The sequence below is a fragment of the Budorcas taxicolor genome, chromosome 3, assembly GCF_023091745.1.
Source record: "Budorcas taxicolor isolate Tak-1 chromosome 3, Takin1.1, whole genome shotgun sequence".
In the NCBI taxonomy this organism is placed as follows: domain Eukaryota; kingdom Metazoa; phylum Chordata; class Mammalia; order Artiodactyla; family Bovidae; genus Budorcas; species Budorcas taxicolor.
Genome location: NC_068912.1, coordinates 22,328,617 through 22,343,335, shown reverse-complemented (window position 1 = coordinate 22,343,335; position 14,719 = coordinate 22,328,617). Strand labels below are relative to the sequence as shown.

The 14,719-nt window shown below is 44.7% G+C and overlaps 1 protein-coding gene across 2 annotated transcripts in view; it reads left to right on the top strand.

Moving 5' to 3' along the window:
- The window catches only part of BCL9 (BCL9 transcription coactivator), a 93,568-nt gene that overhangs the window by 67,593 nt on the left and 11,256 nt on the right, over positions 1–14,719 (top strand). Inside the window, exons 1-6 of one of the 2 annotated variants that reach the window (XM_052636951.1) lie at positions 929–1,051; positions 4,813–4,932; positions 6,781–6,872; positions 11,219–11,531; positions 12,492–12,808; positions 14,225–14,414. In XM_052636951.1, the coding sequence (XP_052492911.1) occupies positions 11,479–11,531; positions 12,492–12,808; positions 14,225–14,414 (560 nt within the window). In that variant the 5' untranslated portion in view covers positions 929–1,051; positions 4,813–4,932; positions 6,781–6,872; positions 11,219–11,478. Of the gene's footprint in view, positions 1–928; positions 1,052–4,812; positions 4,933–6,780; positions 6,873–11,218; positions 11,532–12,491; positions 12,809–14,224; positions 14,415–14,719 lie in introns of those variants that run through there. The other variant, XM_052636950.1, reaches the window with a different exon arrangement.

Genomic DNA, 14,719 nt, shown 5'->3' with positions numbered 1-14,719 from the left:
GGCGAGGGGATTGGGTTAGGGTGGAACCGCATCCTGGAGGTAGGCAGGGGTCTGCTTGAAGACTAAGGACTAGGCCGGGACCAGGACAGCAGGGAAGTGTGAGGGAAGAACCCCTTCCTTTGGCAGCTCCCAATTCTTTTCTGTCAAAGATGGCCAAATTCCACATTGCCCTTCCCCCCTCCGCGCCTTTTCCACCGTGTAGCTCCCCGGTGCTGCAGGAGGCGGTGGGGAGGTCCGGTGAATGTGAACGTGAAAATAAAGGTGTAAGAAAGAAGAGCCCCTCCCTGGCCGCACCTCCCACCCCGCCGGCCCTTTGGGAGGTTCTTTAAGTTGAGAAGGGGGGGCTCTGCCGCTTTAAGGTGGGGAGTAGGCGTCACCTCTGGCAGGGTGACGAACTGAGGAGGGGACCTGGAGGGCGTGTCCATGCAAAGCAGGAGGTGGTGCCCACGGTGGGCGGTTCCATAGTAAAATATTGGAGGGAGGGGCGGGGTCGAGGAGGCGAGGCTACTTGGTGGGCGGGGCTCAGGGGCGGTGCCTCTCCGGGAAGGCTGGGGAGGGGGAGGAGGAAGCGGCCGGGTTGGTACCATTATGCGCGTTCGGGAGGGGGACAAGTGACATTCCCTTGGAGGGGGGCGGGCCCTTCCCGGCGGCTGGGCCCTGCGCTGAGGTGGGGAGGGGCAGTTCCCTCTTCCCCCGCCGGGCGGGACGTCGGAGCAGCGGGGGAGGGGGCACTTCTCCGCTCGCGTCCGAGGCGGGGCCGGCGGTACCTTTCGTGGCGCGGTGCGGCTGGGGGAGGGCCGAGGGGAGGGGGAAGGGGCGGTACTGGGAGGGGGGTGCCGGAAAGGGGGAGGCGCCGGCGGACAATGGAGCCTATGTGTGCCTGCGGGAGTGGGCCGGCGCCGCCGCCGCCGCTGCCGCCGCCGGGGGGAGACGCTGCGCCGCCGCTGCCGCTGGCCCCGGCCCCGGCCCCCCGGGGCTGAAAGCCGCCCGGGACCGAAGCCCCCTCCCCTACACCGCTCCTCCTGTCCCCTCCCCCACTCCTGCCTCGGGGGTAAGTGGCACCTCAGGGGGAGGGGGAGGGGAAGGACCGGAGCCGGGGGTGCGGGGGGGCCGGTCCGCGTCCGCGTGTTTTGAGCGGGTTTGAGGGCAGGGGTAGCCAAAGCCGCGTAGGGCTAGGGGCTGGGGTGAGGGGAGAAAAGGGGTGGGGGTCGAGGTTGTGAATTTAAGAGTTGAGTATAGAGAAACCTGTGGGGGAAGGTTGGGGGGGCGTCCTCTGCCCACCAGCGGTGGGGAGAGACTGAGGCGTCTCAGCTTTTTAGATGTTGTGTCCCAGGCGGTGCTTGGAGAGACTAAACGAGGACATGGGACAGTCCCAGGGTCCTGGGATGAAGGGACATCGTAGGGACGAGATGGAGAGCTGAATTCGAGTTGAGTTTGGTGGGGTCTGTTAGACCCAGAAGATGGATAGAGAGGTAAAGGGGAGTTTGCAGGCCAGTGACTTGTTGGAGGGTGGGGGAACCCGAAGCTAAGAGGAATGTTCCTGTAGTAAAGGGCTCCAGCAGGTGAGGTGGTGATGTCTAGGTCACTGAGTCATTGTGGGGGTCGTGGACACACCAGTGATTTCCAGAATGGAGCTGTAGTCGTTGACCTTTGAAAGTTGCAAAGACTATTAAAGATTCACTGGTTGGTGTTGGACCAGCCTGGTGAAATGGAGATATTCTATGGAAATAAACAGCAGACTTGGTTATTATGTTCAGAGGGAAGGGCCAGAGGCCTATAATAGTGTTTCTGGGGGCCTTATGTGAAGGCTCCCAAGCCTGAAGGAGAAGGCCTGAAACCTGTCTTCCAAGGCCCTGCCTGCCTAGAGAAGAGTGACTTGGAGCCTAGACTGCAGCCCAGTTGGAGACTGATAAACTTCCTAGACAAAGTAGAGAAATGGACAAAAACTTTGTGTCAGTAGTGAGAGACTAAGATGGGGTAGAATTAGTGCAAAGTTAAACTTTGGTTAGGGTAAACATACTCAGATCCCTGGGCAGTAACTTTAGAGGGAAAATGAATGAGTGGCTATGTAAAGAGTTACGTTTTGATCAGTGGTGTGTAATGGAGTGTTTGTTAGTATTTAATGTGTTCAAGAACTAACTGTTCATTCTTGGGTCAGAGATTTGGACTCTTGTCCACTGTGCTGGAAGTGATGAATCAGAATTAGCGGGTAGGAAGGATAAGTAGTTGCGAGTAAGGGGTAGGGGGTGCAGATGGATATTGGTAGGTAAGACCCGTGTGTAGTATAACTTTTTACTCTTCATGGAAATTGTACAACATGATTTTTCTGATTTTGGTTTTTGATTGGATGCTCGTGATTTGTAAAAAGGAGTTAACATTAAGTGTGAAAAACATTACCATCCTAAGTACAGATTTAAGAAGGATCTTGCTAACTGTTGAAAAAGACCCAATCTATAAAAAACAAAAATGCATTAATAAAAGGAGCAGTTAGTTAGATGGCATAAGGATGCTTTGGGAAGTAAGGATTCCATTAATTGATGTTTTGGGTAAAGAGGAAATTTAAGGCAAAGTTGACATAGAGATGACCTTTCCTAGTTTTAGATTGTATTGAACCATTAGGATATTATTTTGTAATAACTGTTGAATGTAAGATGATAATAGTTCCTAAACATGTGGTAGATGATAAGGAGGTCATTGAGTAAAAAGATGAAGAAAGAAACAATTTCCATACTGTTCTCTTCTTATAAGGCAAGTTTTATGTAGTAACTTGGCTGTTGAGCTAAGGATTCCTGACCTCGATTCCTACATGACTAGCATAAGTGAAAAAGCGCTTACATACGTTGGAATCTATTCTATGGGATACTTTTCCCATAGCCTTCAGAAGTGTCTGGTCCTGTGAATCAAATGTTCTCTAGCTTGTGGGGGGCAGGGGAAGTACAGAGGTTTCACAAGCATTGTAATCAACTAAATATTTGATGATGGTGATTTGGTTGAGCCTTGAACTTGGTATTAGAACGCTGGCTTTCCCATTGACTTATATGTGACTTCAAACAAATCTCTCATTTATTCTTCAGTTTTCGCTTTTATATAGCGGGGTTACCACTGCCCTCATCACTCATAATGCATTGTGGCACCAAACAAGTTAATGATTATCTGCAAAGTGCCTTGGACACATCTAGGAATGAAAGTTTGTGTAGACTAACTTTTTCCTCACTTCTGAAAAATTGCTATCTCAGGAACAGACCAAATTCAGCTTCGGAAACATGCCCTGTGCTTGATCAGGAAACAAAAAGGAGTACCTTCTACCTTCTACCTATCTGTCTGCCTTGTTCTATTGTCTGGGTTTGGATTTTACGTGAGTTTTGAAAGGTGATACCTCTTCCTCATTTAGTGGTAAGACAGGAATAGTGATGACAGTTGTAGAAATGTAATCAACAGTCCCCATGGGAAAGTAGAACTATACATGCTGTGAGTGCTAACCTAAGCTGAAGCTGACCCTAAATTTGTGTGACCTTGGACATGTTGCTTGTCTTCCTGGTGGTTTGCGTACATGATAAGTTGCTTCATTTGTGTCTGACTCTTTGCGACCCAATGGACTGTAGCCTGCCAGGCTCCTCTCTCCATGAGATTCTCCAAGCAGAAAAAATGTCATATCTTTCTGCTGGATATGAAATTGGAGTGGGTTGGAGTGTCATGGAGTGGGTTGCCATGCCCTCCAGGGATCGTCCCCACCCAGGGATTGAACCCGTATCTCTTATCTCTCCTCCATTGGCAGGCAGGTTCTTTACCACTAACGCCACCTGGGAAATCTAGTGGTTTAATTTTTGTCATCCGTGAAGTACTGCTGGTGGAATGACTTGTCTGTCTGCCTTGGTAACTATGTGGGGTCTATAGAAACTTTATTTGCTCTAGATCAGAAGTTCTTAATCTTCTGTGCTGCATGTTTTCCTTTGGCAGTTTAATGAAGCTTAGGACCCCTTCTGAGAATCGTGGGTTTTTTAAATGTATAAAGTATATAAAATTACAAATGACACAGAAACAGGTATCAAAATGTTAAAACAGTTGTGATACAATAGTTTATATGTTTATAGCTCATTAAATAACAAAATGTAGCTGCAGATACTATAGTTTTGAAGTCGTGAACAGTAATGTGATGTGAAGTGTCTTGTGGTTACTCTTGGTGACATAGTCACAGAATAGCAAATACTACTGTGGGTTGTTACCTGCATTCATTGTTGAAGGTGGTGCTAACTTTTACTTGGAAGTTAGTGAGTATGAAGATCAAAATATTCTCCAGCCAAGTTCACAGCTGCCTCCCTTCCTCTGAGTCTTTCTACAGACCACTTAGGAGGTCGTGGATACCCGGATAAGAGCTCCTGCTATAGACCAGCTGATTTTTGAAAGGTCAATTATCTTATGGCCACTCGCCTTATAAGCCTCAATATCTTCACCATGCTAAGAACAAGAGCATAGAGAAGATATGAAATAAACGTCTATTTTGCATCCTGTGATAACTGTTCTTGGTTGAGGAGAAAGTTAAAGCCAATGACTAGGATGAGGCTTTTGTGTCTGATGGATTTTGCTTTTCTAGACTTCCCAGTGTTCAGTGGGACAGATGTGGGCTAGAGTGCTCCAGCTTCTTGCATTTTGACTTTTAGTGGTTTTGCCTGCCTTCTCCATTTTTGACCTAATTTTTTTCTTACTGTTCTTTCTTCCAGATATTGTTTTGGTCACGGAGCCTTGGGGAATGGTGGTTTTCTTTGCTGTTGGTGTGATGGGGTATGAACTTTTCCATTCTTCTCATTCCTGTAGGACTGAATGTGGGACTAGCTGGTGTCACTCCACTTTGACCTAAAAATTCCTTTCTGTTTGGGAGGCACAGATCGCTGTGTCCCAATGTTAGAAGAGAGAGCAAGTTGGACATCTTGAAAGGTAAAGAGCCCAATTATGAACATGTAACTTCTGTTATTCAGTCAGTGTATTTTGGATTTTGTTTCTGCTTCTGTAGGGTCTCTTGTAAGTTAAAACTATATTTGTTCATTATTGTAGCAGTTCCCAAGGCAGTGGTCATCAAGTTAAATGCACGTCATAGCTGTAAGTGCAGTTACCTTGTACTTTTCTGTGAACAGGGACTTCTGCAGTAACTTATTTCCTAGGAAAGACAGATGGTGAGAAATTGAACAAGTATTTATCGTGTCATCATTGCTATGTGGGGATGCGAAGCAGAAGTAGCCGTACACAAGCCCCCCGCTCATTATCATACACAGATCAACTAGCATTTATTGAGTTTCTTCTTTTGGGCGCTGAGATGATGACCTTTTCCTCAGGAGGTTCCCTGGCTGTACATAACAAGGATACAATTCTCAAAGTGTTTTAAAAGTGTCATGAATATAATGCTGTGGGGCCATGGAGGACATTCCTGGGGATGGTTTGGAATCAAGGAAAGTTTCACAAAGAAGGGACATTTGTGCTGAAGTTTTACTTTGGGTAGCCATTATTCTAAAGGGTGATAGATGATGTTCATTTTTTATTAGTTACATTTTATCAGAACCCTTGAGCTTGATACAAATTTATTTGCTTGCTTAAAGTTTGTTAGCTTGAAGGACATTAGATGAGTTTTTACCCTTTGAGTATGAAAACATATCTTAGCATTTTGTTAGGACCAAGGTTTTCTACATAAGACTATAGTATAGTGTTCTTTTCTCCACATATTTGGGAAAGATTGGTTCTTCCTATTGTGTACTTTTTCTGAGAAGGAAGCCTTTTAGTAGCTGGTATGCCAGAACTTAAGAATGAGCTGGGAATGGAATCCCAGGGCCTTTTATTTCCACATTCTAAGTTTGATACTATGCCTTTTATGGCGTAGTGGTCATAGCATAGAAATGAAATTTGTTAAACATGACATACTTGTAATAAACTTGACTTCTTAGAGCAGGAGAGTGGGAAAGGATCATTGGAAAAGTTGAAATTGGAATTGTAGAGGTGATTCTGAGCTTCACGGCAACCTTATAGAATCTCCTTTTAAAGATTCCTGAGAAATTTGGCCTTAGGACAGTCTGGAACTTGGTTTTTCCCTGCCATTTCAAAACTATAAATTCTGGGTGAAGGGGGAGGCTCAGCATTATCATTGTAGTTACAAGGACTAATGTTGGAAGTAGTTCTGCCTCCTGAGTTACTTAGTGTTTTACCAATTTACCTAGCTCAACTTGGTATAGCATTTTATACACAGTAGGCTCTCAAGCAAAGGAGATCTTGTGGCCCTGTCGTTCAGTCATATGTTCTCCCAAAAGTGTGTGAAAGTAAATTTCCTTGCTGAATGCTTGCCATGTAAAGTTACAGTTGAGAGTAGGGAGGAACTGTAGGGTATGCACTTTGTGAATTCAAAAGTGTGTCTGGAATTTTGTCTCTTTCACCTTTACAGTCAGCTCTCAATTCTCTGTACTAATTAGGAATGGGAAGAAGCAAAAATGTGAGGTTTTTTTTCCTACTAAATATTCAGAAAAGTAGACAAATCGATTTTCTTTGCCCTTAATTTTCCAGTCTCTGAAAAGAAAATATGCACTTTGGAAGGAGGGAAAGTTACAAGGGTCTTGAGGTATCTGCAGGTTGAATGATATGCCCTGAAATAATTGGAAGCTGATGCTGTTTACATGGGAGATGACAACTTCCTCTTAAACTAGCTCTGTAGATAGGAAGCCGGGTCTTCGAATAGTAACTCAGTGGCACTGATGATTTTGTTTTCCTTCCTTAGAAACTCTTCTTTCCTTTATCCTTATCCAGGTGAGGGTCACCTCTGAGACAGGGGTTCCTGGACTCCCCAAGCTCCCCACCTCCAGGATGAGCACTGCCTTATCGTGACCCTTGGGGTTTTGGTGAGTAGCCTGATGGAGGGATGAGGGCCCTAGAAAGCAGGCCTGGTTTAGGGAAAAGCTTCACCTTTCATTCAACAAATACTTCTTGAGCAAATGGCATGTATCCGATACTATAGCAAGTACTAGGAATACAAGGATGAATAAGTCAGCCTTGATCCTTTACAGATCCTCCTACCTTCATGGAGCCTAGCATGACAGATGAATGTTAATGCAAATGACCACATAATTATACAACAGGAGAAATGCTGTGAAGGAAAAACAGGATGCTATGAAAAGAATGTAATGGAGCATTTCGTTTAGATTAGTGGCTTTACAGTATTGTTTATCTCTGAAGAAGAAACAGTGAAACTGAGATTTTCTTAACTCAGCAAAAATATTCAAACTTAACATGGGAAGGTTAGGGGTGAGGGAGAGAGGTGTCAGGAATGACTCCAAATTTCTGGCATGAGCAGCTGGGTGGATAAAGGTGCCATTTACTAAAATGTAGAAAGCTGAAGGGGAAATACGTTGGGGAGGGAGGCTATATAGGGATGAAGAATTCATCTTTGACCTTGTTAGGTTTCAGACTTCTAGTGGGATGCCAAGTTGGCAGCTGTGTATACAGGTCAGCAGAGCAGAAGCTGAGCTGGATGGAAATTTGGGAGTTCTTGGCATGGAAAGAACTTACAGAATGAGAAGAGAAGACAACCCGGGGTAGAGCTGTGAGGAGCTTGAAATTGTAGAGATTGGGTAGAGAAGGGGTCAGCAAAGGAAGCAGATGAAGAGTGACTTGAGAGGAAGGAGGAAGACTGGAAAAATGTGGTATTATAGAAGCCAAGAGAGGAGTTTCAAGGAGTGCTCAACCAGCATAGTCTACGAGATGGAGTACAATGAGGTTAGAAAAGTGGTCAGTGGTGACCTTAACAAAAGCCGTGGTTTTTGTGATCTGTGGGTAGAAGTTGGTTTAAGATGGTTAAAGGGTGAATGGCAGGTAAGGAAATGAAGACTGTGTCTTGTCAACTCTATAAAGAAACTTGACTTCAAAGGGGAATAGAATGCCAGTTTTGTTTTGCTTTATCATTATTATTTCATCTGGAAGGTAGAATAGCATGTCTGAAAGCTGATGGGAAATATCCAGGAGATGCAGGACGTAGAAGGGTGGTCATGGAAGAGAGTGAGTACTCAGTCAGCTGAAAGGGATGGGGCTAGACTGTGGTCGGACTAACCTTTGGGGGAAAAGTGGGCTTTTTTTTTTTTTTTTTTTTGATTGCCGTAATAGAGAAAAAAGAAGGGATAGGCAATGATAAAAAGAAGTTTGAAGATTTGGTGGTAAGGAGTCCTGCCTGGTGACTTCTCTTTTCCCTGTTAAGTCCTGGGCAAGGCCATGCACTGTGAGAGGAAGATGATGGTGGGCAATGGTGAAGGTCTGAAATGCCATTGGGCAGGACAGGTGAGTGAGCTTGCTAGAGGATGGTAGAAGTCATGGTACTAGTTTACATAAATGCTTCTGTTGTGCTGCTAAGCATTTTCTGTGTGCTGGCTCACCTTGTCCACCAAGTCCACGCTTTTCACAAAGTACTGCAATGATGAAGAGCACAGCCTGAGTGTCTGGCTGACCTCCAGCTCCACCACTTAACCAGGGTGTGACCAACTTACTTGGGCAAATTACGTACTGTTCCAAGAGCCTCAGTTTCCTCATCTCTGAAACAGGGATAGGATATATATATGGGTATAACTGATTCACTTGGCCCTGTACTTGAATCTAACAGAGCATAGTGAATCAACTATACTGCAAAAAAAAAAAAAAAAAATCAAAAAGAAAGAAAAAATAATAAAATAGGGATAGTAATGGGACCTGCCTTCTGCAGTTGTTATGAATGAGTTAATATGTATGGAGAGTGCTCATAAGAGTACCTGATGTACAGTTAGTAAATATTTTAAGTATTATTTCCAGAGAAAAGAAAGAAACATTCTATAAGCAGATCTTAGAAGATTTAGTTATATTGGGGAAATATCTCTCTCTGGCTAAAATTAACCATTCTAAGGAAGATCTCTTTTTCCTGAAAGGTAAACAGTTGAGCACTAACCTGAACACGCAGGAGCTGAAAGAGTTGCATTTTATTCTTTAGGGTTATCTGATAAGATACTTGGCAGATTTCTTGCTCAGTTGTTTTTGGTGTCAGATAGGCTAAAACTAGGATGACCTATTTCAACAACTCCTTTGGATTAAGGGTGAAAACAGCTGGATTTTATTCCCATCTCTAGTGAGCCCATGCACTTATTTCAACCTTCTGTGCTGTTTCTCTACTCATAAAGTAGTGGCAAGGAGGTGGCTTAGAGGAAAGAGCAGGTGAGGGAGCACTGATTGGAAACCTGGGAGAAGGCATTCACGCCCATGTACTCCATCCGTTCATCTATAAAATGCCATTGATCACGGTATAGTGAGTTTAAGAAACTGTATGTGGAAATACTTTGAAAATAAGTATTTTCTGTTTACATTATTATTATTTAGAAGTAATCTTTGCTACCAGCTCATCAGAAATACCTGGCAGACTGAGTTGATTTGGTACTTTTAATGTTTAGAGTTTCTTTAGAAGGAGTGTAACACAAGTGCCAGGCATTTCTGCTCTGTAACTCACCTAGTATCTAACCACATTTTTAGTACATTATATTGAGTATTATAGAAAAACCAAAGAAATTTAAAACAAAGTTCTTGTCTTCAAAGAGCATAGTCTTCAGAGGGAGGTAAATCATACACATGGGACTATTCAGTTTGACACATGATTGGACTGCTCAAATGTGTGATATAGACAGAAAGTACCAAAAGGGACTGTACAGGTGGTAACTTCTTTTCTTTTCCTGAGCTAAGTGTTTTCTGTTGGCTCTGTCCATGGAAGATTCATTGACTACTTCTGTTTTACTGGTGATTCCTGATGTTTAGTGAGAGGTACAGTATGGTTTATGATCATATATTATGTTGAGCTTCACAGCAATAATCAGTTTTAGAATCTAAATTGGGGGGAGGGAGCTAAAGGTGGTAGGGAGTAAACATACACCCCTAAATATAATTGAGACTCAATTATAGGATGCTTTTTCCTAAGGTCAGTGTAGAAATATTCTGTAGCATTTTACTCTAGTTTTTTTTCCTGCCTTCTTCATTTAAAAGAAAAAAAATGTGATTGTGTATACTCAGAACATCCATAAATTCCTCTCATGGTCTCAGATAAAATATTGGGACTATTTCTAAATGAGGAAATAGACATTTAATACTTGACAATAATCATACTCATTGCTGATTCCTAGAATATAAGGATTTCTCCCAGTTTTAGTCCCGTTCTTGAACCTCTTGTAGTGTATGTAACACCGAAGCGACTTCTAACTCCTTTTGATTCTTTAGCCTTTAATCCTGCATCTAATATTCTCCTTCAGTCCTATACCTCATCAGTAAAGATAGCGGGAGGGAGGGAAGTAAGGGGAGCATGGTTACCAAAAAAAATCACATTGGAACTGCCCTGGAAGAAGCAGTGACTGAAAGTGTATCTTGGTTTTCCCTGAACCAGTTTAGGTTTCTCTAAATAAAGGGCTTTCTCATTTGTTCTCTTACTAGGTTGGGGAATATTTTTTTGACCTTTATGCTTCAAATTAGCCTTGCAAATTGGCTCAAAAAATATCTTAGTCTTCAAAGATGTTCTTTCACCTCCGCATTATGGATCATTCCCTTGCTTACCCATGCCTACAGCTCCTGTCATTAAGCAGTGAGAACACAGGACACATACTTAGCATAATTTAATAGAAAGATCATAGAAATCAGGGGGCAGAACTGATTGTATTTGGTATTGGCTCAATAGTTGATTTTAGAAATACCTCCTTTAATGTCTTCCCCACCCTGAGGCCCTGAGAATATAAACAGAGAGTAATTTGTTTCATGGTTTGAAATTGGGATGGGTTTGTTACATTTCAGTGCCATCAGAGGTGAAGCACCAGATAGTTGCTATGGATTTGGAGTACCCAGTGGTTTCAGAGAGTTGTTTTGAAGAAAGAAAAACCCAAGTTTTTGAGGGTTTTGTGTTTGGAAGTAGAGAAATAAATGTAAGGGAGAAATACACAGCTAAAGATAAAAATGTTTTTCTCATCTGCTTACAAACGCCTGGTATATGATGCTTGGGTGGGAGGCTTGTATGCCTGGCAGAAAGTCTTAGTCACTCTTCCGCTGTTTAGCACTAGAGCCTTTTGGCCAGAATATGAACATCGCCCTTTCCTTTCACCCTGAGGAAAGCTGAGGAACCATCTGCCTCTGCACTGTTGAGGTGGGGCTTTAGCCTTGGTCCTGCTATAAGGGTGTTGGATGTCTCTGTTTCTGTTCCCAGTGTGCCCTGGAGATGCGAGATTTTCCTTTGGCAGCCGGAGGCACACACCCAGAGAATGCTGGAGCCGCAAGGGGACAGGACCCACTTCCACAGCGGAGAAAAACAAAAAGGAAAAAGGCGTGCAGGCAGTCAGCGCTAAGGGACGCAGCCAGCACGCAGTGGGCCCCTGCCACTGCCCCCAGCAGCCGTTTCTGCTGCAGCCCGAGAGGAACTCGGTGAGCCCGTCCCTGTTTGTGGCTGCAAGCTCAGGATTTCAATCAATGCATTCCAGTAACCCTAAAGTGAGGAACTCTCCATCAGGAAACACACAGAGGTGAGGCCTAGGGCCTGGCCCAGCTGTGCCTTGGGGACATCATAGTGGACCCTGGACATTCACTGGTGGAACAGTGTGTTGAATCATGAGACCCAAATGGGAAAAGAAAAAGACTCAAGTAAACAGTGATAGAACAGTGAGTCAGAGTTTAGGTTAGCATTCTCCTCTTATTCATTTGTCCATCATTACCTAACTGTTCCTCATTATAGCCCCCCTCCTCAACAAAACATTAAGAACCATCCAGTACAGTGTGCTAAACTTGGCAAATGAGGAAACTTGGAATGAGGAGACCTGGAATGTTCGGGAGGCCTAAAGGCCTACAGCTAAAACACCAGCCCTTGACCCCCACTGCGAAGCTTTCTCCTCTGTTTTACAACATTGATATCTTAAAAGAATTTCTTCCTCCTCCCCTGGAGGCAGTGGTTAGTGTGTCTGCTCTGGTGTGATACTTCTTATTTGGTGATTAGTGTCCTGGAGGGTTTCCCCAACCTGCCAGTCACCAGCGGGTTTCCTCACACTCTCCCAGACCTGCTCGTAGTTTCCAGCAGGGAAGCCAGCCTCTTGTTACAGCTGTTCCTTGTTCATCAACCGAGGGGTGGGTAGTATTTTGATCTTAACGATGTCTGTTTGTTTACTCTGAGCTAGTCTTAGTGTGAGAGTCATTTCTCTATGTACATAGAAACCGTTGTCCTTTATTGACAGAAGCCCTAGCGATGGGTCCCCATGTGACTCTAGGGTTACCGAGACGAGGCAGGCCACTCTGCCCAAATCCTCCTCTCTGTTGAGAGCTCTGAGATGAGAATGGGGAGAAGAGAACAAGCAAGCGGCTTAAGTGAAAGGTGGGGTGGTTACTTTAGCTGTCTAGGTCTCCCTGACGTGTGATAGAAATCAGACCTCTTTGATTTGTGCTGCCCAGTGCTGTCTGGTGTCTGATTTCCCTTTGTTATTTGTCTCTTCTAGTAGCCCTAAGTCAAAGCAGGAGGTGATGGTCCGTCCCCCTACAGTGATGTCCCCATCTGGAAACCCCCAGCTGGATTCCAAATTCTCCAATCAGGGTAAACAGGGGGGCTCAACCAGCCAATCCCAGCCATCCCCCTGTGACTCCAAGAGTGGGGGCCATACCCCTAAAGCACTCCCTGGCCCAGGTGGGAGCATGGGGCTGAAGAATGGGGCTGGAAATGGTGCCAAGGGCAAGGGGAAAAGGGAGCGAAGTATTTCCGCCGACTCCTTTGATCAGAGAGATCCTGGGACTCCAAACGATGACTCTGACATGAAAGGTATGTCTATAAGATCTTTGAGACTCAGAGGGAAGTAGGTATTCCTGAGGGAGGGCCTCTGACATGGACGGATGCCGGAGAGCCTAATAGTAGCCAAGTGGGGAGAGCAAGAATCGGATCCAGGAGTTCTCGGAGTTTCAGATGGAACTCCTTCTGGTCATTTTCCTACGAACTTAAGAATAGTTTGGAGCGACCTTGTTGAGTTCTTGCCCTTGAGGATGCAAGTGTTTGAGGATGCTGCACGACCCCAACCATGTACTCATGGATGTTTCTGGTCTCTGTGCCTTTGTGTACTTGAGTGTCAAGCCAGTAGCTCCAGTTTGTCTATGCCAGAGCCCATACTGGAGCGGTTTTTCTGACAACTCTTCCTCTTCATGAAATTAGTCCTTCAGGACTTGGGTTGCACGCACTCTGGCTGCCATTTTGCCGGTTGTAGGTCAAGAGGCTGCCCTGGCACAAGTCCAGATTTGTCCCCGCCAGTGTCACCATGGCGGGAATGAGGGGCTCCATGTGGTAGAGATCCAGGAGGTGCCACAGTGGAGTCAGCCAAGAAGGGGATGGGACCCATGGCTATGCTCTTAGGCTGTCCCTCACTTAGTGTAAAATAAAACATCTTAACTGTAGGCCAGAATGTGAAACTAATACTCAAGGAGTGGAATGGTGACTCCCCAACCCAAATTTGAAATGAGTACCTGGGTAATTGTTCCCCTGTCTTTCCTTTCTTCTTCAGGTTGTTTGTTGGAGGCCTGTTTTGAGCACCAGCACTACGCTGGGTGCTGGGGGTGCCATGGTCAGCAGAACCGAAACAGTTGCTATCCTCAAGGGTTTAAATGCACCTAGATAGCAGATCATTTAGAAAATTACAATAAAATTTGATAAATGCTGAAGTAAGGGAAATTAGGGGGCTATGGGTCTAACTAGCAGGGACATCTAGCCCAGGAGGTTCCAAAAGGTTTCCAGGAAGGAGGGACATTTATGCTAATATCTAAACCCTCGTGCTCAGACGGTAAAGATTCTGCCTGCAGTGCAGGAGACCTGGGTTCAATCCTTGGGTCGGGAATATCCCCTGGAGAAGAGAATGGCTACCCACTCCAGTATTCTTGCCTGGAGAATTCCAGGGACAGAAGAGCCTGGCAGGCTACAGTCCATGACGTCACATAGGACTGAGCAACTAACACTTTCACATTTTTCAAAGAATGTGTAGTAGAGCAGTAAGGATGTGGGGAAGAGCGCTTTGTACTTAGTCATTTAAATGGGAGAAGTGTATTTGTATTTTTATGAATAGAAGAATTTCCTCTTAACAAGATACTTCCTCCTTGAAATTTTCAAGGTGTTTGCATTATGATGCTATAAATGCTGGCAGAAAAAAGAAAGCTTTATACTTTCTATAAGATGAACCTTCTTTTTATTTTTTAGAATGTAATTCTGCTGACCACATAAAGTCCCAGGATCCCCAGCACACGCCACACTCGATGACCCCATCAAATGCTACAGCCCCCAGGCCTTCCACCCCCTCCCATGGCCAGACTACTGCCCCAGAGCCCACACCTGCTCAGAAGACTCCTGCCAAAGTGGTGTATGTGTTTTCTACTGAGATGGCTAATAAGTAAGTTCATGGCTGTGTCTTGATGCTGGTGTGGCTTGCGTGTTTGGGCATCTAAATTTTTATTCCTTTTGAAGAGACCTTTTTTTTTTGCCCACTTGTATTATTACTTAAGGTTAACACTACAGAAAGCGGTAAAATAAAATATAAACCCCCCACTCCCCTACTCCCAGAGGCAACCATTGGTGGTAGTTCCTTGGCTTTCCTTCCAGAGAAACTTTTTAGGCTTATACATATACACGTATATATACTTTAAACAGGAACAGGATTGATGGCACAGTACACACTTTTCTGCAACTCAGTATTCT